This window comes from Eleutherodactylus coqui, chromosome 5, assembly GCF_035609145.1.
Source record: "Eleutherodactylus coqui strain aEleCoq1 chromosome 5, aEleCoq1.hap1, whole genome shotgun sequence".
Classification (NCBI taxonomy): domain Eukaryota; kingdom Metazoa; phylum Chordata; class Amphibia; order Anura; family Eleutherodactylidae; genus Eleutherodactylus; species Eleutherodactylus coqui.
This window is the reverse complement of record NC_089841.1, coordinates 248,272,756-248,296,353: the sequence shown is the minus strand read 5'-3', so window position 1 is coordinate 248,296,353 and position 23,598 is coordinate 248,272,756. Positions and strand designations below refer to the sequence as shown.

General features: G+C 41.2%; 1 protein-coding gene across 1 annotated transcript in view; it reads left to right on the top strand.

The window, feature by feature from the left end:
* ZCCHC7 (zinc finger CCHC-type containing 7) overlaps positions 1-19,591 on the top strand; it is a 149,425-nt gene extending 129,834 nt beyond the window's left edge. The window contains exons 7-9 of the mRNA XM_066604460.1: positions 16,416-16,511; positions 17,095-17,212; positions 18,939-19,591. Coding sequence (XP_066460557.1) covers positions 16,416-16,511; positions 17,095-17,212; positions 18,939-19,372 — 648 coding nt within the window. The 3' untranslated portion in view covers positions 19,373-19,591. The remainder of the gene's footprint in view (positions 1-16,415; positions 16,512-17,094; positions 17,213-18,938) is intronic.
* The last annotated feature ends 4,007 nt before the right edge of the window (positions 19,592-23,598 follow it).

Here is a 23,598-nt window from a genome sequence, read left to right as displayed (position 1 = left end):
GCAGGGGGCAGCAGGGGGGAGAAGTAGAGCGAGATCTCCCTACCTCTGATTCCATATTGACAAGCTATAGTTTTAGTAAGTTGTTGTGGATGTCTACATCCTACATGATGCAGGTAGTCATTCTAACACGCTATACACAGATCATATATTCTATAATTCTAGGCCGGTTCATAAAAATTACACTGTTCAGCTGGACTAAAAGTGTGCATCAAAATTAGTGCTTGTTACATATGAACTGAGCCCAGATATCACTAGTTGAATTAATTCATGGTGATCTAGAGCGTTTCTGTAACAGACGGGCATACTACAGATTTAACGTTATTAACACCCCATACACTCACATTGCACTTTATTTTGTTGCGGATTGTGGATTCCTCAACCGAAATTGTACAGCAAGTATGTGAGGTGTGAACCCCGCCTTACCCAAGTCTTAAGATTTAGAATCTGATGAAGTGTTCTCTGCTTGCTCTTACCTTCAGCCTGCTATTTTATCTTTGATCTACTGTTCCTGCCAATATAATAATTTGTCACAATATCATCAACTTCCACTTGAAACTTGGCCAGCCTTTACCACAAATGCCGTATCGATCCTTTATTTGTTCCGTTACCTTATGCGTTGTTAAATCTGGAGATAGAAGCCACAATACTCTGCCAACGTGATGGCTACATCATTCCAGACATACGGTAATTTCACCGTAGTGATTATAAAACAGAATTAAGGCTCGGGTTACATGGCAACTTTGGTTGCACAGCGGGAAGATTACATTGTTGCATTGCTACATCTAAGAATTATGAATGGGGTCGTGCTGCAACCTAACCTGTTGGATATTTGGTCGCCTATGACTTCGCCATTATATAGTACACTGCAATACTGACATTCTGTGTCCCTGTCATGTGTTCTGCTTTCTCCCTCTACAGTTTATAAGTTCCATTTTTCCCCTTCCATTCTCATATGTTTCTTATGTACCTCATGCTTATTAATCCTTCAACAATTGTGTGGGGTCAAAACAGTGTTAAACTACGAGTTAGTGATCCTGTGTGAAGTGAATGTCAGGTTCTCTCTGGACAATTGGCAATGCTTCCCAGAAATATTCCTCTGAGGATTACTTAACCTTTCAATTTGGAGGGCGCAAAGCCAAGCTGATTAATGAACTTTCTGATGGCTGCTGATAAGCGGATCCGTTCCTTTTATTCTCTCAGACAAGTGATTCCATCCTTCCATTCCACGCTTGGGCTTTAATCTGGATCATAAATGTGGCAAATAGATTAAAAACCCATAACACTAAAGAATGTATCAGGATTGCAGCTAGAGGAGGTAAATTAAAAGCCCATAAGAAATACAGTCTGTGCCTTGTTCTATGGTTGCCATATAAGACCCAGATCTATTCTCCATCCTACAGAAGACCCCAGTAATTCATTATGTAACTGGCCCTTGCTTTTTATGTCTTCTACATATGATACCCAACAGAACTAATCTACCAGAATGCTGAAAAACGGCTCATGCACTTAAATTGTGTATTTCCATTGCCTCATGTGCATCTTCTTGGACTTAAGTAAAGGCTGCAACCATAGCGTTGTCCATTAAAGGGAATGTGTAATCAGAAAATGACCTATTATATAGATCACATTTTTGTGTTTTTAAACTTTTTGTTGTTGTTGATGCTTGAAGAGGGCGGTTCAGTCCGCCGAAACGCGTAGCAACTACTAAAGCAATTAAATAAAATATAATTATATGGACCTCCGTGTCCGTTGATATCCTGGGAGACCACGAGCGCTGGGGATATTTTCTTGGCTTCTGGAACGTTTTTTTTTTTGTTGTTGTAATTTTGGAGTTTTTTTTTCTTTTTTCTTTTCATTTTCAGTCACAATCTATATATTTAATAAGAATAAAACAGAATCCTAAAATCCTGCATTTTTTACTGACCACAGAACCTAATAGTAGGCTGATACTTCCTGATGTGTAGAGAAAGCTTTGCAACAGTCATCTCCCTAACCTCACAGACAGGATTACACTGAAAGCTGACACTTTATATACAGATAACACAACATCCACTATTCACAATAGTAATTCGCTATGACCATCTACTCCCTCCCCTCTCTGCACAATGACCTCTGTACAGGGCACAGAGCATGTCTAGAACAGTCTCCCATACAAACTAATGGGTCTCCTCTAGAGATGAGCGAACGTACTCGGTTCGGGTGTTTTTGGACTCGAGCACCACGTTTTCCGAGTAACTGACTACTCGGACGAAAAGATTCGGGGGCACAGGGGGGCGGCGTGGTGGAGCGGGGGTTAGCAGTGGGGAACGGGGGAGCTCTCACTCCACCCCTCCCCCCACTCCCCTCTGCAGCACCCCGGCACCCCTCGAATCTTTTCGTCCGAGTAGTCAGTTACTCGGAAAAAGCGGTGCTCAAGTCCAAAAACACCCCAACCGAGTACGTTCGCTAATCTCTAGTCTCATGAATGGCCCATGAGACTGCTGTTTAAATGTAGGTCAGACAAGGTGGCAGCCTCCATGGTCATGTATACACAAAAATTCTACAGTCAAATAATAAAAACAGGATGACAAAAATGGAAGCTGCTTCTGTATCTGGTTCTAATTAATAAAAAAAAAAACTTTGGTAATATAGTCGCTTTTTAATGAAAAAATTGTGACACGTGAACAAGATCCGTTGGCCAATGGAGTAGACTCTAAGTACCGTAGACATAGTTGTTGAGCTGAAGTCGGGGCTGTGGAGTCGGTAGAAGTGTACGGACTTCGTCTCCGACTTCAAAATAAGAATATTTTATAGTAATGTACACTGCCTTAAAGAAAACGCCACACCAGGAAGAAATACGTGAAATCAGAGGACAGTCAACACACAGATTTTGGTTCTAAACAGTCTATTTTAAAGGGATTTTCTTGGACATGAAAAAAAGTTATAAGGGTTTAAAATGAAGAAAAATTGAATTCTCAGCTAGTCAGGCAGCTCCCCATCGAAGCTGATCAGATTGGTTTGACAGGAGTGATCCCCTCACAAACCCGTGCTGATATGAAGTTATACAGCTGTTTTCCTTCAGGTCCTCCAGGACAGCATTTTTTAGAAACCCTTCAAACATTTTACCCACAATAGAAGTCAGACTTACCGGCCTGTAGTTTACAACGTCACTTTAAGAATATCGGCACCACATTTGCTATGCGTCAATTCAGTGGAACAGACCCCATCACTATAGGGTCCTTAAATATAAGAAACAAAGGTCTGTTTATCATATTACTTAATTACCTTAGAACCCAGGGATTTAGACTTATCGATTTTGAACAATTGAAATCAGTTCTGCACTTCTCCCTGCGTTAGACTGGTGACATTCAACCCCTTCCCGAAATACGCCATACATGTACGGCACCTCGCCAGTAGTTCCCGCGTTGCACTGTACATGTACACTGCTGATTACCGGGGGGGGGGTCAGAAATTGGGTCCTCATGTAATTGGAGTGGGACTCACGACTGTAAGTTACAATTTTGGTCCCACTGCAACCACTAGAATGGCTCTTAACTCCGTTCCTAATGATTTAACACTTTAGATGCCTTTGTCTATCTACACAGTGGCATCTAGAGGATTTGGAGAGGGAGGGAGCTCCCTCCTTCATCCCATCAGTATTTCTGTGATCTGATATATTATACATATAGAAATATTTTTTATCATTGAAACCAGTGTGACATGCACTACCTTATGGTGAGGACTGCAAAAACATGGTGACAGATTCCCTTTAAGAGTATCTCTAAGCTGATCGAACTTTGCCATCCTAAAGTTTAGTGTTTTGTAGCTCCCCGATAAAACTCCCTATTGAAAGACAAGTGGGGATGTATTACATTATGGTCACTATTTACCAGGTGCCCCCAGACCTGCCGCCCTGTTGTTCTGTCAGGTCTTTTGGTTAATATTAAAGGGGTTGTCCCGCGCCGAAACGGGTTTTTTTTTCCAATAGCCCCCCCGTTCGGCGCGAGACAAACCCGATGCAGGGGTTTAAAAAAAAAAAAGGATAGTACTTACCCGAATCCCCGCGCTCCGGTGACTTCTTACTTACCTTGCGAAGATGGCCGCCGGGATCTTCACCCACGGTGGACCGCAGGTCTTCTCCCATGGTGCACCGTGGGCTCTGTGCGTTCCATTGCCGATTCCAGCCTCCTGATTGGCTGGAATCGGCACACGTGACGGGGCGGAGCTACGAGGAGCAGCTCTCCAGCACGAGCGGCCCCATTCAGAAGGGAGAAGACCGGACTGCGCAAGCGCGTCTAATCGGGAGATTAGACGCTGAAATTAGACGGCACCATGGCAACGGGGACGCTAGCAACGGAGCAGGTAAGTGAATAACTTCTGTATGGCTCATAATTAATGCACGATGTATATTACAAAGTGCATTAATATGGCCATACAGAAGTGTATAACCCCACTTGCTTTCGCGGGACAACCCCTTTAAGTCTGAAATAGGCATCCTTATAGTTGAGTCTTGTACAAGTTGGGGAAGGTCATTATCTTTAGTTATTGTTGGAAACTAATTTCCTTTGAGATCTGCAGGTTTCAGCTTCCCAGTGTATATCCGGATAGTTAAAGTCCCCCATATTAATTATCGCATAGATTTTTGGTGGCTTCAGTTTTATTTGATGGCCTATAGAAACACCCCCCCCCATGAGGATTTTATTATTACTTTTCCCTCCATGTAGCTCTGCCCATACAGACTCTCTTACTTTTTCATCTCTTTCAAATATGTATTCCCATAGTGTGGGCTTTAAACAGCACTGTACATAATGACAAACCCATCCCACTTTCAGTTTTTTTCAATCCCTTCTAAACCTATAACTCTGTAAGTTAACAGCGCATTAACTGCTTTTATCCAACCAGCTCTCAGTTATTGCCACTATTTCAAAGTATCCCTAAGACATTATTACTTCCAGTTTGTCAACCTTATTGGTCAGATTTCTAGCTTTAATCAACATACAGTTTAGAAAGTATTGGATATTTTGAATTTTTTTTTATTTTAGGTGTATTCCTATTACCTGTTCTGCCAGTTCTGAGTGTACTAACCCCTCCCACCACTCTGCCCTCATTTTCATTACCTAGTCCTAGGTAACTGTCTACACCATCTTCCCCTCTATCTCTCTGGTTGCCCTCCCCCCAATCCCTTGTTTAAACACCTCTCCAACCTTGTAAACTTTAGAAGTTGTTGTTTTTTTTTATTCCAAACTTTTTTTCCAAGTTGTCGGTGGATCTCAGTGTTGTAAGTTGTGCATTTAGATCCAGGATATGGGCTTCCAAACGTTCAACACACTCCTACAACAATGCGCACTCTTGGACGGCTGTATAAGGACTGCATACCTGGCACAAGATGTACACTGGACAGCATTGCTAATCATGGAGCACATTCTATATGGATATAGATAAAAATCGAATAAAAAATACCAATAGATTTGACTCCCTTCTGAAGTCCCCAGACTTTAAGCCACCCACACTTAAATCAGCCACACGTCGCCACGCTCCCACAGTCGCTCTTCTGTCTGGTTTAAGCAGTTGTCAGCAGCAGTAACTACTGCCATGAATCCTCTGTTTGGAAAGTTTAGCAAGTGCAATTTATCAGACCTTAATTAGGTAACCCCTCCCTTAATTAATCACCTATGCAGCATGTTATAGAGCAGGAGGAGCCAAGCAGATGGATATATAGTTTTCATTTATATCTCTGCTAATTCTAAACTGAAAGTCCAATGGGCGGAGCTCTTAGTGATTGGCAGCTATCTCTGTATGTACAGTCATCCACAGACAGCTGTCAATCACTGATAGCTCCGCCCACTGGACTGTTCAGCTCAGAGTGAGCAGGAATATAAATGAATAAAGTACAAGTTCTACTAAATCTTTCTCCATAAAACTATATATCCATCTCATAGTCATCCTCTATCCTCAGCTGCATGTTCACGCTTTTCTTTTTAATGCCTCATAGTAAAATATATAAAATTGTAAAAAAATGTATAAAATCTCAATAATTATTATTTTACATTTTCTTTACAAAGAAATGCTGACCGGCCGGCTAAATGATTTGATAAGCGTTATGCATAATGCATTGCTATTGCTCCGTGAAGACTTGTGTATGTCATCATCCCTATCTACGGCGCGTATGCCGCATGCATGCGTGTCTTCTATATGTACATGTAATGCATGCAGTATGTACTTTGGAGGAGACACGCTCCCGTTTGCTTAGTAATGACTGCTTTTGGTCCAAAGGCCTGCGTCGGCTGCTGTTATCCAAAGGGAAGAAATGAGTTATGTTATCTGGATGACTGCAGACACATATGCATCCCCCTTTCTCACTGCATGGGCAGACAAGGTCGATAGCATTACAAGGTATTTGTGGCAGTGCTTGTTTCAGTTTTCAGAGCTGCCAGTTTTCAGGCGGATTTGAATTACAAAAGAAGAAGCTGGCATGAAAATTGAAAGGGGTTTATCGGCTAGTCTGAAGCCTCGTAGCGCATTGCTTATTTATGCAGTCCATCTGCAACGGGAACTGGAGAGAAGCAATATATTTAAGAGAGAGAAGAAGGAAAAAAAAGAAGACTATAAAGATCCAGATATGTTTAAGATGGCAAATAAAATACAGATAGCGGCCGTATATCTTCTCAGAAGGCGATTTCACTTAAAGTTCCACATTACTGCAAAGAAGCATTTTGTATCGATGTCATAAATTGTAAGCGCCTGCGATGCGCGGCACTGGAGGTAGCCTCCGGGGATTTCAGGGGAAGCTGTTGCTAAGTCACTTTAGAATTAAAACGGAGGAAAGATAACTGCGCTGAGAGCGATGCAGGGAAAGTGCCGAAGTTTAATGCTCCGGCCCCATTTGAATAACATTTTTGCATTGCATGTAAAATTAGCTATGGACCAGTGGATAAAAGTCACCACCTTTTGGAGAAAATTGGGATGCGTTTTTTAAGCCATGAAGATTTTGGAGCCATTGATTTACATTTATTCATGGAGTGAATCGCTGCTATCAGCCCATCTCGCATATATTATGCATTGTTCCACACATGCTGTAGGCTTTTTGTCCTTTTTTTTAAGAGAAACTCCCGGTTAACATTTCAGTCTTTTTTTTCTTCTTCTTCCTCCTCCTCCGTAGGAGCAAGAGCAGTTTAGATTTTAGTTTGCCAAAGACCAGGTTATCTTCTTCTCCTTCTTCTCTTGACAGTTGGATTAGCCCTAAAGACAAAAAGGGAACAATAAAGCCTTAAAGGCACCGTGTTGCATTTGCATCAGTGAGAATTCATTATTTGGACCTGTTAGCGAGACCCACGGCCGCAGTTTGTTTATCATAAAGTGGCAATCCATGGAAATGAGGAGTGTAATTCCTCATGCTTCAGCTGAGGGGATTCTGCTTTATACCGGATGCTCACTGGGGTGATCGGTTGACGGGATACAAAGGAGGAAAGATATTAGAATAGGAGGAGAACCGCTTCCGAAATCCGTAACTCGTCATAAGAAAAGCTTCTAGAACTTTCCCTTTTTTTTTAAATAGACGGTTTATTTCGAAGTAGAGAATGGCCCACTTGTGTCAGAGATGTCTCAAGGATTTCTTAGCGGTTTCCGCTCATACATTATTAACGGCGATCACTTTAAAATAACTATTCATTAGACGTCAGTCATTTTACCACTTCTTTTAAAGAAGAAACCTTGCATCGTGTTTTTTTTTTTGTTTTTTTTTATTCTGTTTTTTTATGATTCCTGTATTTAATTACAATTGTAGACCAGAAGTAAAAACATATCGGATGGGGCAAGAAACTTTTGCGGTAGTTCACCGATTTAAGGAGGGCCTGCCAGCTCTCCCGATATATCGGTTTTATTACAATTTTGGAGCATTATTTCTCCTGATTGTGCAGCTTCTCTGCTATTCGGATTGGACATTTATGAATATGGGGGTTTGTTCTGACACAGACTGGCGCCATCTAATCAGTATAGTCGATAGGTGAACTCCGAGACTAGAGTAGGCGTCTGCGTGTCCTCCGGTGTGTTGTCTCTATAGTATTTTAGTTGGCTTGAGTTAAAATGATTGGCTTTTACGTGGCATGTGCGGACCTCGTCTATCTACTATACTTATCAGCGTTGATGAATATTCCTGGGTTGCCTTGGATTCGGGATGCAGCTAATGATATACAGAGTTACATGATCTGCAGGGAGCTTTTGTCTTGTCTTTCTGTACAACTTTCTAATCAGTGATGACCTAAAGACCTTCTACATTATCGTTCAAACCATCAAAAATGAGTATCGTTCAGTGTAAACACAGGCAACGACGAATGGTAAAACATTCGCTTTTCGTTTGTCATTCATTTTAGGCATGACTAAAATTCATCATTCAGTTTAAATACAAATAGTTCAGTCGTTCTCGTTGTGAAGTGAATAAGGACGACTGAACTATTTCTCATTTGTACGAGCCAACAATGTATCTGTCTGTATAAATAGGAGGAGCGACCTCTGATGTGGTTGGCTCATTTAAACGAGAAATCGGTCCGTTAGTAGACTTCGTAGGGGCTACGCCTTTCACAAGCCAATTGGTAATGCCCATTTGTCATCGTATTCCTACATTTCTAGGGGGAGATAACAGGAGGGGCGCACGTACAGTTTTAGGTAAAGATGCTTTAGATTTTTTTAATGGGAAATACAGGTATTTACTAAAACAGATATGTCAATGGTACCAACTGCCCCCCTTTTACATGTTTGGTAATCAAAATCAGTGCATCAGTCATATGCACAGGCCCTTAATGTTATTGCATGGTGTGCATATTACGGACCCATAGACTCTCTGCCCTACAGTAGACATTGTGTTTTCTTGTAGGAGGGAGAAGGCTTCTATAATCTGACATGCATTGAAACAAAAGCCTCTGCATTGATTCTAAAGCTTGCAAGCGGTTTATTTTCACCAGCATAGTCCCACGTCTGATCTCTGTAGAGGGCACTATTAATGTCATAATCCTCCTGAAGTCAGCAGAGAGAAGCCAAGATATCTCCGCGCGGAGAATATAGGTGGCCCGAAGGTTTGCAATTGGAGAGTTGATGAACTTGTTGACTAGTAACATTTGAACAATTTCCGGCTAACGACCCTGTGTTATTAAGGTATGACTAATCTCAACACCCTTTACTTTGCCAGGGACTAAAATTAAATTTTTGCTGAAATGATTATTGACGGAGTCTGTAATGTTCTGCAAGTTGAATGACAATAGGTTTAGAAATTGCTGTCATGTCTCGAGACATGCATATGCGTGATTGACACTTAGCAGCCCGCTCTTATGTCTTCATAGTGGTTTTTTTTTCTTTGGCCGAGAAACCAACTCATTAGATCCTCCAAGATCCTGACTTATTTATAATGCGATAATTTCTCACACCTTGGCTGGACATAGTAGGTGATTTGAATAATTATGTGACTAAGGCTTTATTAACTTGAGCATATTACGATTTTGTGGGGAAAATTTAGATTTAACCCTTTCCAATCCAATTCGTATCCTGGTTTTCCTAGGGGGGCTTACTCTTTTTCTGCCGTTATACAACGGCGCTATCTGCTGGCTAAAGCCAGTACTGCATGAGATGACACCATGGATAGGCTCAGATGGCAGAGAGGCTGGCAATACACAGTAATAGAACCCCGACGGATGTCTTCCAACATCGGAGCTGTACAGCCTTAAATCATAATGTCTTTAGACGTCAGACAGTGGATTGGAAAGGGTTAATGCCAAAACAGGATTGGATTCAAGAGAGGAATACATGGTAACTTCTAGCAAAGACTATCCTTTTTAATGGTTTGATGGAATCTAATTCTATTTTCTATACTCAAAAATAATCTGTTGTGCAAAGTCACAATATATATGTTAGGGTCTGTTTCGGAATTTTTTGTTTGTTTCGTTTTTGAAGCAGAGACTTGGAATTAAACGTTTCCATGTAAACTTTGATATAGTGGACTCTTCCGGGTTTTAACAAATGAATTCTATAGTTCAAAATTACATCAGATTTCAAAATCCAGTAGTATGAAGTCAGTCAAGGTGGTTTAAGTAACCGTTGGTATACAGGACCATCATTTTAAGTGCGGAATAGAAAGAAAGGACTTTTTTTTCCCACTTATTTGTAAGACATGAGGCAATAATAGGAAACAAACGGGTTTGCATCAACTCTCGGTTAACCAAGAGCCTTAAGCATAAATCCTGCATTAGGCAAAACACACAATATAAAGTTAAACTTGAAGCGTTCCATTAAAGAGTTGTCTAGACCTATTCTACTTGTAACCCCAGGCCCAGTAATCATGAATATTTATTAGAATATTATTTCACCTGATTATTGCCCCATACGAACAGGAAATAGGTCAGTCATCTAATGAGCAAACACTCATTTGTCTGCTGATCACATTTTGTGTGTAGTTAAAAAAAAATCATAATTTTCAACACACATTTCCCTATGTGAACGGTGGATGTGCTCCCCAGAACGGTTAAAAAAAATTAAGAAAAACTCTGATCCTATCTGGCCACCAGTCCATCATGTGACTGCTACACTGAGGTCCATTACTCTGCTGGCTAGAATTAGTAGTAACTTCTGGACAGCACAGTATTGGGGTTCAGTATAGGAGCCCCCACCACCGGGGGAAAAAAAGGAAATGGAGGGACAACCCATCCATTCGTATCCCATTTTGGCCTATGTTTTAGGCCAGTTAGGTGTACACTGATCCCGATGATAGCGCTCATTTAACAATTATTTAATTATTAAACGAGTGCCATCATCAAGATCGGTTTGTACGATTTCACAGGTAGAATTTAAATGGTTTACCAAGATTTCAATTGATTGTCCATACTGATAAATGTTTTTGTGGACTGACGTCCATCTGATGGGGAAAGTTATTCATCCGGCTTGGTAACAGATTCCCGCCAAATGAGGCTGGTATATTAGACCATTCACTAAATATCAGCTGCTATTGTATGGATCACAATTTTGTTGGATATTACGTGTTCTAAAAACATACCATCCATTTACCATTCCTGAATATTCAAAGTGGCCGTGTCACATTCTAGAAATATGTTTATCCAAACAAATGAATGTGATTCCTATGTCGTACAAATTACAACCAAAGGACATGTCAATTCAAAAATCACAGAAGGCGCCCATACTTACTGGTATACTGATAAGTACTAAACCACGCGCCTCAGCATGCAGACCGGCAAATTACAGAGGCTCACAACCCACGTCAAGGGTCCTCATACTCTTGCTGGTCCCTACACTACCATCACAGAAAAAGGACCTATCTGTTCCAAAATCACAGAAATCTGCCATGTTCACTCACAAGGGCAGGTATAAACACTGTAGCAATTTGGCCATCTGTATGCTGAGGGATGTGGTTATACCCGCTCTTGTATTTTGTATCAGTGTAACGGTAAGTATGGCCACCTACTGTCATTTTGATTCATATGTTGCATTCACTATTCATGCGTTTGTTATATCAAATCAGCTTGTTTTTTTTCTTTCTCATTTTATAGCTTCTTCCATTTAAAAAATATGAAGTTCTTCCCTTAGTCAAATTTACACATAGCAATTAATTTGTATATGCAGCGTGCTAAACCAAATATTGTATCCTCAGCGTATATAAAAGTACATTCCTGTGCTCCACGCAAAGGAACGCTCTAATACCTAGAGTTTAGTTATAATTCATTCTAAGAGTATCTGTGAACATGCACAGCAGTCAGGTTTGGCTTGCAAACAGGAACTGCATATTCAAGTTAGTTCCGATAAGGGCCGGTTCAAGGTCACCGGGGGAGCCGGCCAGAGCTGCCATTTGCATAGAGTATTGCCAGCAGACAGGCAGTGCTGAGGCAGTTTTCCTGTCTGATCTTCTGGTCTTTGTCATGGAGATTCCTAGTAGTGGAGGCCAGTTCCCAGATAATGATTAAGTGTTTTAATGGCATTCATTCATTCTGGACTAACTACTCAAGCAGAAAAAAGGGTTATGTAAAAATCACATTTAAGAAAAAATGATTTGTAATCTTTGCATCACCAGCACTTTGAGGAGACATTAGGACTTAAATCCTTAGCGTGGTCGACTCATCCTTTATCTTCTGATATTTACCGAGTCTACTGGTGCATGAAAGGTTTTCAGCAAGAAAAGCAGATGGGACGGGCTCCTTATAGGTAATGCTATTACTTTCTATATATTGATAGCAAAGTAATCTTCAAGATATCGCCCAAATCACCCAACAAATAGACATTATTTAAAGGTTCGCAACAAAAGAAAGCCGGAGAACTGAATTCATAATCCTTCAACGAGTTGATCAACTTTTTTTTTTCTTTACCGTGGTGTCCCATTGAAGAAATCCATTATTGTCCCAGACGGAAGGATATGGATATTTGTTTTTGTTCAAATTAGAGAGTGTGTGTATGTATGTATATGTGTGTGTGAGTGTATGTGTGTATGTGTATGTATATATATATATATGTGTGTGTGTGTGTATGTGTGTATGTGTATGTATATATATATATATATATATATATATATATATATATGTGTGTGTGTGTGTGTGTATATGTATATGTATATATATATATATATATCTCGAAGAATGTGGATATTTTAATTCAAATTGGAATGTCTATTAATATAGACTATAATATGTACATGTGATAGAAAAAGACATTCTAATTTGAACAATCAGATATCTTTGATATTATTATTGTGTGCATTAACATGCAGAATTAAGGCTATCCATTCCAAGACCTAAATACACAAATTCACTCTTAGTTTTTGCTAATTAATTATGCAGCCTGGTTTGTTTTAGTTAAATATACTAGGGGCTGTCAGTGTTATATCGACAGCTGCAAGCCCTGTACATTAATATGTAAACATTTTGTATTTAATTATAAAGTCCCCTAATTGTGCAAGAAAAATCATGATGAAATCCACAATATTAATAAAGATGCCAATGAAGACTTAAACACAAGTTAACATTATTTTTTAAATAAAGCTCTACTAGCAATAAAACAAATACACGCGCACTGAACTACACTGACAGGATGGCTTTCTGTATACCATCTGACATAATATAAAGTCCATATAATTTATACTAGTATATACCTAAGAAAAATAAATATCTAAAATGTGCAACTCGTTCTGCAAAAATTGTGACTACCAGAATGTGGAGAGGCAAAAACCAAAAATTCCCATTATCCAACATCGACATCACTCATTATTGGGCCGCGGTCAGACGAACCTTTTTTTTTTTTTTTTTTTTTTTAGCGCATGCATGGGTGCGCTTAAAAATCGTCTCTATTAGAACCAATGCTTTCCAATGAAAGCGGTCACATGTCTCTTTTTTGGAGGCACTAAATAATTGCACCTGCAAAAGATAGGACATACGAGTGCAAATGCACCCAGCCACGCAATTTTTGTTTGCACGCGATGTGTGTTTTTTGTTTATTCATGAGCTAAAAAAATCGCTCATCTGACTGAGCCCTTATGCCGTTTGCACACAGGCAGGTTTTAGTCTGTATTTCTAAGCCAAAATGGAAAGATTTGGACCTCTTCTAATAGGGTTTTTTCTGTATTTATGTTCCACTATTGGTGTTTGGTTTAGAAATAGGTACGGTGATGTAAAGTCAAGTCCCCTAGCGCAAGCACCGAGTCATGATGTGACGACTCCTAGGGTGACACTACATAGTGATATTTTCTTGGCAGACTGTTTTTGTGGGGTGGTTTGCCATTGCCTTTTTCCAGTTATCTTTAGCCACAAACACCTTCCCCCCCATCCCCAGCAAATTGGAAACTAATTTTACCGACCTTGGAAGGATGGAAGGTTGAGTCAACCTTGAGCCGGCTACCTGAACCACGTGGGGATTGAAGCCGCGACCTTCAGGCTGTGAGCGAGAGTTTAGGACTCCAGTTCTGTTGCCCTGACTCTCTGCGCCATACAAGGCTCTGCGGTTTTTTTAGAAATTGCGATGCACAATAGTCATGGCAATGCTCTCATGTGAAAGTGGCTTTACTCATGGGGCAAACTTAAGCAGCAGTAATTATAATTAATATTAAAAGCTCATTTTTTTGATATGGCTAAAGCTGACCATATGTTTAAGATCGCGATTCTCTGCAATGCGGCCAATTGATTGTCCTACCAGCAACACTACACAAGAAAATGTATGATCAAAGAGTAAGTTAAAAAAAATACGACTCCGTGGGACTTGATCAGTGTGCCAAATGAGTAGCCAGATTTGCAGTTTTGTCCACGGTCAGCTGAAATTTTAAACCGGACCGTTCACATCTTTGTCAGACTGCAGTCTTCCATTGACCATCGCAAAGGACATCTGAATTGATTTTTCAAGCAATGGTTGCCCGAATTGGTCAAAATCAGCCATTTCAGGCTTTCATATGTATAGCCACCTTTAGCATGATTGGGTCATAAAGCAAGACCGTGATCCATAGCACAAGGACTCATCTATGCCCCAATGGTTGAGGAAAGTTTTGGGTGTATTTAGAGTATTCAGTATTCTTGCAAAATAGTATTGCCTTAGACAAATCCAACGTAGACGTCTCAGAGAAGTCATCTGGAAGTCTGATAAACTAAACTAGCAGATTTGCTCCTGGACTATCCCCAATACAATTCATTGGAACTAATTTGTGAAGATGCGGTTAATATCTAATATTTCTAGGAGGGCTGAATACCTTTTTATGAATCAAATTTTTTTACTAGTAATAAAAAAAAAATGTGACTTGAAAATACTTTTTCATAAGAGGAGAAAGCATGGTGCAGATATCTTAGGTAGACACAATAATTAGCCATAATTGGGAGCTCACGAAATATGCGCAGAAGTGAAGTCCATGCAGGTGAAAAGCAGATCGCTGTGCCTATGTGACATCTAATTCAGGGGGCCCGTATCAGTCACACTTCTTCTAAGCTCCTTCTATGAAGTTCGTATTGAAGAGCTGACAAGTGTCGGCGATGGAGCGACAGCCGCTTGTAGGAATGGGGAGCATATATATCAAGAGAAATCGAAATCCCTTCCTTGTACTTGGGCAGTAAATGCACCAGATTAGAAATATTTGAATGTTGTAATTAGCACATTCCTATATAGACTGCATTCACACGTTGCGTTCCGTTGCTACGATGACTTTGGGAACCACTGCAAAACTGTGGTGTTTTGTGACAATTTAAAGGTTCAACAAGGGGGTTGAAACCGGATCAACAAGGGGGTTGAAACAGGCTGAACTAGATGGACGTTGTCTTCATTCAGCCTAATTTACTATATTACTATGTATATTAGTCGTCTTACTGCATTTTCTCCCCAACGATCCTGCATTCCCCGGGTCACCACACCTCCAGCAGCTGATTCTTCGTCTTCCAGTGATGAAGCGTCCATTGCCGGCATTCTTCTTCCTGCAGGTCAGTATACCCAGTCACTAGTGACGAAGCGTTCATAGCCTAGCAGGAAGTGCCGAGCTATTGCCGTGACTGCGTATGCACACGGTCTTCCTGCAATAGTATATGAATAGAGATGAGCGAACGTGCTCGTTTAGGGTAATTACTCAAACGAGTATCGCTTTTCTCGAGTAACTGCCTACTTGGGCGAAGAAATTCGCGGGGTGCCGGGGTGGAGCGGGTGGGAACAGGGGGTGGCTCCCTCTCTCACTCCCCCCCCCCCCCCCTCCCCCGCCGCACCCTGAATTTTTTCGCCCGATTAGGCAGTTACTTGAAAAAAGCGATACTCGTTTGAGTAATTGCCCTAAACGAGCACGTTCGCTCATCTCTATATATGAACTCTCGCAGCGACACAGCGCTCATGGTCAGTCTTGCCAATAGATCGGCATTCCTTACTAGGCAGTGAACATTACGTCACTTGTGACGTATCCTACACTGACCTGCCAGAAGAAGAATGCCAGCAATGGATGCATCATAACAGGAAGGAGAGGATCTGGCCGGCTGGAGGTGAGGTAACCCGGGGGACTGGAGAAGATGTGGTAAGGAGTCTGCCAGGGGGGAATAGGTAAGTCTTGTTTTTTATTTTTTTTTAAATGACAAAACTCCTTTAACATGGCCCTGCATTCATTCCCATTAGTGATAGAGAATGTGAGATGAAATTTGTTTGCTTACAGACAATGAATTTACACGCAATGAGAGGTTTTTAATGTTGGGCATTGGTTCTTTTTCATAGTACCCCCTACACATACTGTAATTACTACACTGGTAGTTTACACTCTTAATTTGGCTATACAGAGACAGTCAAATACATGATACTTGTATCGTTATAATAATTCAGATATTGAAATTGGGCTAAAAAAAATCATGCGTTGCAATCTACAATATTTTTTTGTTGTTTGTGGTACTTACTACCAGAGAAGGATGTTAAGAGTACTTGAACTTCATGGTTTTGTTTTTCAATTTTAGGTGGTACCGGGACCAATGAAGACATCCAATTCTTCTTCTAACCCAAAGCAGATTGTCTATTGTTGTAATTGTGGCAGAAAAGGGCATTGTGGCTATGTGAGTATCTTCTTCATGTGTTTACAAAGCTGCAAAACTTGAAGGGGGGTGAGCTTTAAAAAAAAAACAAACAAAAAAAACTAGATATAATATAAAAGTGTATGAGATATTATTTCCTCCACATGTAGATTAAGTCACTGAAATGGACTATAGATGTTCTATTTAGTGCTACAAGCACTCACTTGTGATATATATACTCTGACTATGGAAGTGACATACATAGGATTGGGAGACATGGCAAGAGGAGGGATGATCATGTATAATATGCAGATAGGTGACTTCGAAGACTCCTGACCTCCAAAAATGGCAGACGATGCTTGTAACTTTTTGTTCCCAGTTACATCAGGATGAAAGGGGACAGAATATCCAATGCAAAAAATATATAAATGATACATTCGCCACATTGCTAATTGTTAATTAAGACTGCTGTAAAGTATTGCATCTTCATTAAATCTGTATTAAAAAAAAGTTTTCACTTGATGTCCAACTTAACCGGCAGCGCTATAGAGAGATGCGCTTCCATTAATCCTGAGTCTTCACTCCATGAAGCAATAGAGTGGTGCTGATATATATTGTTTTTCAGGAGTGCAAACAGAAGAGAATGTGTAACACGATATACCCGGGTTGTGAACTTGTGTCCGCTTATGATCAGAGCCGTGACATCCGGGAAAGGAATAACAGGGCAAAGCGGAGGTTGAGAGGTACGTCTACCAACGGGACTAGAATACACATATACAGCACTGTGTAAAGGTCTTCGGCCGGTCCGGAAAATATGCTGCAAAGTAAGAAATTTTTATTCAAAAATAGAAGGCATCTGACTCCAAATTTATTCTGCAACGACTCTCAACATCCAGCCAAAGTCATGAAGAATGATTTTCAGCAGAACAAGGAGTCCTGGAAGTGATGATGCGGCCTCACAGAGCCCTGATCTCATCATCCAATCTGTCTGGGATTACATGAAGAGACAGAAGGATTTGAGAAAGCAGACATCCACAGAAGATCCATTAGTTCTCCAAGATGTCTGGAACAACCTCCCTGCCAAGCTCCTTCAAAAACTGTGTGCAAGTGTATCGCTGCAGCTTTAAAAGCAAAGGGCGGTCAAACCACATATTTAGGTGGTTTTATTTTTTGCAAATTGACCAAAAAGCAATTAACGTTTCAAATATTTAAAGCATTCCTACTTTGCAGCAATTTTTTCACACCTGACTAAGACTTTTACACAGCACTGTATACTGGGTGCATTTATGTACAGTTTTACAGACCGATGCAGTACACCTTATATGACTGTAATAAAGGGAACCGGTCACCTGCCTCAGGCACCATAAACTACCATGTTTTCCCAAAAATAAGACCCTGTCTTATATTAATTTTTGCCAAAAGAGGCAGAGGGTCTTATTTTCAGGGGATGTCTTATACTCACCTAGCAGGTGCCGTCCGGGTCCCACTTGCTGATCTCTGGAGCTCCAGGCAGGCTTGCTTGCAGTTCTCAGCGCCGAATAAAACATCTCTTACTGGTAACAGGGTTGAAAACTCCGCCTCCAGCAAGAGACTGCTGTGATTGGCTGAGCACTGTGCTCAAGAGCCAATCAGAGCTGTCTTTTGCTGGAGGTGGGGTTTTCAACCCTGTTACCAGCAAGAGATGTTTTGTTCGGCACTGAACTGCAAGCAAGCCTGCCTGGAGCTTCGGAGAGCATAAGCAGGAACCTGAATGGTGTCTGTTAGGTGAGCATTGTTTTTCTTTATTTTTTCATGTAGTGTAGCTAGGGCTTATTTTCAGGGTAGAGCTTATATTTAGAGCTCAAACTGTTCCCCCTGAAAATCAGGATGGGGCTTATTATCGGGGTAGGTCTTATTATTGTGGAAACACAGTAAGTTATGGTGCTGCTAAGCAAGGTAACAGGGAGCTGGGTGATGTATTTTTTTATACTCGCCCGCTCCCGCGTTTTTGCGGTGCTGCTGTTGAGATCAGCGTGAAAATCTGACACTCTTTCAGAGTCCTGTGCCCACACTCTCCCATACCAGTCTACAGAAGAGCGCGCCACTGGACTCTGAAAAAAGTCTGATTGCCATGCGGCCCACGGACTAGTGCAGCTCCACAGGAACGCAGGAGTGGGTGAGTATAAAAAAGTGCATCACCCGGCTCCCTGTTACCCTTCCTAACAGCACCATAAGTTAGTTTATGTAGGTGACCGATTCCCTTTAAGCCCACTATTTACACATGAAGATGTGTTTAACCCCTGTTAAAGGTGAATTTTCATCATAAATACTTATGGCAAATCCACAAGTTTTAAGTGCATTACTTGGGATTTGTTTTAATGGTCAATTATTGAGTTGAAGCAAAACGTAATTTAGAAAAAAACAAATTCAGCAGGTATTTACATGGCCGCATTAAGCATGTCTCCCTTTTCATCTTTGGTCCCTCAACAGATCTTCAAGAAGCTGGACTAGTGACATTTGAGACTGAAGAAACATACATACAAGATACAGTAGATGATACAACCCCCCCGGAAAAACTAAGGAAACGGAATAAGAGACATGGCAAAAAACTAAAGAAACTGGAAGACATGTACTCCTCGAAGAAGTTCAAAAAGGAAAAAAAGAAAATGTTTCTTCAACAAGAAGAAGCTGAAGAATACTTTCCTAGGGGGCGAACAGAAAAACCCCAAAAGGCAAGAAAAGCCCATGTAAAAAAGAAAGCCCAACATATCTTGTTTACAGATTTCAGCAATAATGAGAGATCAGACGACCAACTTCATAAACACAAGAAGAGACGGAAGCGCATGAGACAAAGAAGTTCTGCAGCAGATGAGAGCTTATTTTTAATTAAGCAAAAGAGGAAGAAATCCAAAACGGGTAAATGACTGCCGGACCCCAAACTGACTGTTCTGCCGATACTCCGGGACGTGTACATAGCCGCGCCGTAGGGGGCCCTCCTTTACCCACCTGCTATATTAACCTTGTTTTGAAGAATATTTTTTCACACTCAGGGAATATCAGCCACGTTGTTGAATGACGATCATCCAGTTACAAAGTTGCAAATTTTTATAACCTCTAATAATAAAACGTCGCTTTTTTGTCAACTTTATTTTTTTATTCTTTTGTTTTCATTGAGTTTTGCAATTGGGGTAGTTAAATAAAGAAAGAAAAAAAAAATAGGAAAGTATATAAGAGATGTTTAATTGACCCAAAACCTAAAATACAAATAATGGTAGAGGCAACCACAGCAGGAGTAGAGCAGGATGCTAGGGACTAAGTCTCAGGACCTGATGCTGCTTCATCTACGAGGGGCTGCTAATAAGTCTTTGGCTTTGTGTTCTTTTTTTGTTTCTATGGTAACGAATGTTACATCACATGAAAGCCTTATGTGTCTAATATATGTTTTCATAATGTTGTGTTTGTAGCTTATGGCAACAGTGATCTCGGCACGCGGAAAAACAAAATGGCGACGTCTAAGGCGATATTCACAGCAAATGAGAGCAGAGGAGTGATAAAATTCTGGTTTCTGCAAGGAAAGTCCGCGAAGGATATTCATAGTGATATGTCTCAGACATTGGGGGATCAATGCCCTTCATATTCTACTGTTAAGTACTGGGTTGCCGAATTAAAAACGGGCCACTTCAGCACCAATGATGAGGAACGTCCTGGACGACCGAGAGAGGTGGTTGTTCTGGAGATCGTCGATGCTGCGCACAACCTCATACTGGAGAATCGGCCAATTTCAGCTGCAGGAATAGCGGACATCATGGGGATTTCTGGTGAACGTGTTTGTGCCATTATCCATGAACATTGGAACATGAAGAAGCGATCTGCAAAGTTGGTCCCCAAATGTTTGACAACAGATCAGAAAAGCATGCGAGTGAAAACTTCCCGGTCCATTTGTCAGCCTTTCCGGACTGATAAGAACTTCCTGGATCGACGGGTCACTATGGATGAGACCTGAATTTATTTGTATGACCCTAAAACCAAGGAGCAGTCAAAAGAGTGGAGGCACAGTGGTTCTCCTCGCCCAAAGAAGTTCAGCCACTAAGGTGATGGCGTCTGTGTTCTGGGATAAGGAGGGCGTGCTGCTAGTGGACTACCTTCACAATTGTTCCACCATCAATGCAAGGTATTACACTGAACTTTTGGACCAATTGAAGGCAGCTCTGAAGGCCAAAATGCGCGGCAAGCTGTCCAATGGAATCTTGTTCCTGCAAGACAACGCCTCCGCTCACACTGCACAAGCGACCACGGCAAGACTAGTGGAGCTAGGCTTCCAGCTGGTTGAGCACCCACCTTATTCACCAGATCTAGCTCCCTCCGATTATCATCTGTTTCCAAACCTGAAGAAACACCTCAAGGGGACCACATTTACACCATTTCTGATGCCATGGCTGCTACGGATGACTGGTTTGAGGCACAACCGAAATCCTTCTTTTTGCAAGGCTTACAGAACTTGGAATCCCGATGTAAGAAGTGTGTTGGCATCAGTGGAGAGGATGTGGAAGAAATGTAAAGTTTCATCTTCCCATCTTGTTTCTTTCTGGGTAAAGCCAAAGACTTATCAGCAGCCCCTCGTATAGGCAGAAGTTCCAATTTGTATTCTATTCACCTGTAGTTATCATACTGTCACTGTTTGATTCCCGGGGTCATGAGTGTAGTACGAGGCCCAAAGCTACATATACAAGTTACACATTGTGCATCCGGCATTGGCTAAAACAATATCAGGCTGGAAAAAGATTAGGTGGATGTGGGAGTGATCAGAAGTTAAACTTTGCCGCACTTTGTATGTGATGTAAAAATTGGTACATGGGCCTCGTTAATATTGGAGCAGATTTACTGGTATTTTCTAATGGTGCAAACTTACACTAATCAGTCTTAGGGTGTCTTCACATGCACTGGGATATCTGCACCAAAATCTTCATGTCTAACATGGATTTTGGCACAAATTTAAGATAGTGAATTCTGCAAATTCACATTTTAGACAAGAATTTGGGTGTTAATGTTTTCCACTTGAAGTATTCTTGTCCATGTGAGAGTACCAGGTTTATCTACGGCTCACGCTGGATGATCAGTCTGGTGCATGTTCACATTGCCTAGTCTAAAGATGCTCTTACACGGAACGATTATTGGTCAAAAAATCATTCAAATGAGCGTAAGTGAACGATAGGCGTTCAGTCTAAACGCAAGCCAACCACTGAATGGCGAAAGAGAATCATTCGCTTCTCATTCATCATGCAGTTTCTAATAAATATATATATTAGAAATGACCGAACGCCAACCTAAACAGTCACCATATACGCCCTGTATTCCAAAACTGTACAAATTTATGTATCAAAATATCCAAAACAAAATGAGGAACCCATTCAGTATTTTATTTTAACATAAATATACTAATGATAAAAATAAAGTATAAATTTAAGAAAATCCTTTGTTTTGCCTTTTACCCTCAAGCCATTATATTCTGGTCATTTACAACCAAAATATCCTGGTCTTTAAGGGGTTAAAGGAAATTGGATGATTGGAAAGATCACCATATAAAGGCCCATTTACGCTCGCCGATCGCTCAAAGATCACTGAAACGACAGATTGACAGCTTTGAGCAATCATTTTGCGTGAACTATTAAGTAGCTACTCAGCTACTTAATAGCAATTTAGTGTGCAAATGAAGCTTTTCAGCTGAAAGCAGTTAATAGCCGGAGGGCTCTTATCTGCTTTCAGTTCCTTTGTTCTCCAACAGGTAACAATGCTATCAGCACTATCCTTGGCGAACTTAGCGTGCGGTCCTGATAAGATTAAGGTCTTTATACAGGGTCCTGGGTATAATAGATGATGGGAGAGATCTCTGTACTCAACCCCGATATAGCTATACATAATTATTAGAGTGCCCCCTTGTTACAGTCCTGGGTATAAATAGATGATGGGAGAGATCTCTGTATTGTCAACCTCAGGTGTTTTTTCTCCAAATTAAATAACCCCAATTTTGATAACCTCTCTGGGTATTGTAGTCCGCCCATTCCATTTATTACTTAGTTGCCCACCTTTGTACCGGCTCAAGCTCTGATATGTCCTCCTTGAGTACCGGTACCCAACACTGTCCACAATATTCCATGTGTGGTCTGACCAGTGACTTGTGAAGAGGCAAAACAATGTTCTTGTCATGTTCCCCTAGACCTCTTCTGATGCACTCCATGATCCCATCTGCCTTGGCAGCAGCTGCCTGAGACTGGTTGCTCCAGTTAAGCTTACATGTCCTTTCCTATGTCATTGTTCCCCAGTGGTTCCCCATGTAGTGTGTAATGGTGACATGTATTTCTGCTGCCCATGTGCAGAACCTTCCATTTATCAGTGCTAAACTTCATTTGCCATTTTTCTGCCCAACTTTTCCTGATCCATCTTTAACTGCATTCTGTCCTCTTGTGTTAATTACTTCACATAGTTTTGTATTATCTGCAAATATTTCTATTTTACTGCACAATCCTCCACCGGTCATTAATAAATAGATTACAAAGAATAGGTCCCACAACTGACCCCTGTAGTACCTCACTAGTAACGGTGATCCCTACAATACTGCCCCATGTGGTACACCACTAGTAACGATGTGCCCTCCAATACTGGCCCCTGTGGTACCCTGCTAGTAGCAGTGACCCCCTCCTATACTGCCCCCTGTGGTACCACACTAGTAATGGTGACCCAATAACCGTTTCCCAAATGCAGGTAATCATTGTAAATATCATCTTTACACACCCTAATGGGAACCTGTTACCGGTAGAATCCTCTTCAGTGTGCCACCATAGTGCTAAGCACTATGACACAAGCGGAGCACACGTGCTTTTACACAAAAAAAAAAAGCCTTTTTGCATTTGTAGAAATTCTTACTTTGAAAGTAGCCTACCCAGTACGAAGATTATGCACCTCAAGTCAGGGAGGCGGTGCCATGGGCCCTCTGAGTCAGGGAGGCGGTGCCATGGGCCCTCTGAGTCAGGGAGGCGGTGCCATGGGCCCTCTGAGTCAGGGAGGCGGTGCCATGGGCCCTCTGAGTCAGGGAGGCGGTGCCATGGGCCCTCTGAGTCAGGGAGGCGGTGCCATGGGCCCTCTGAGTCAGGGA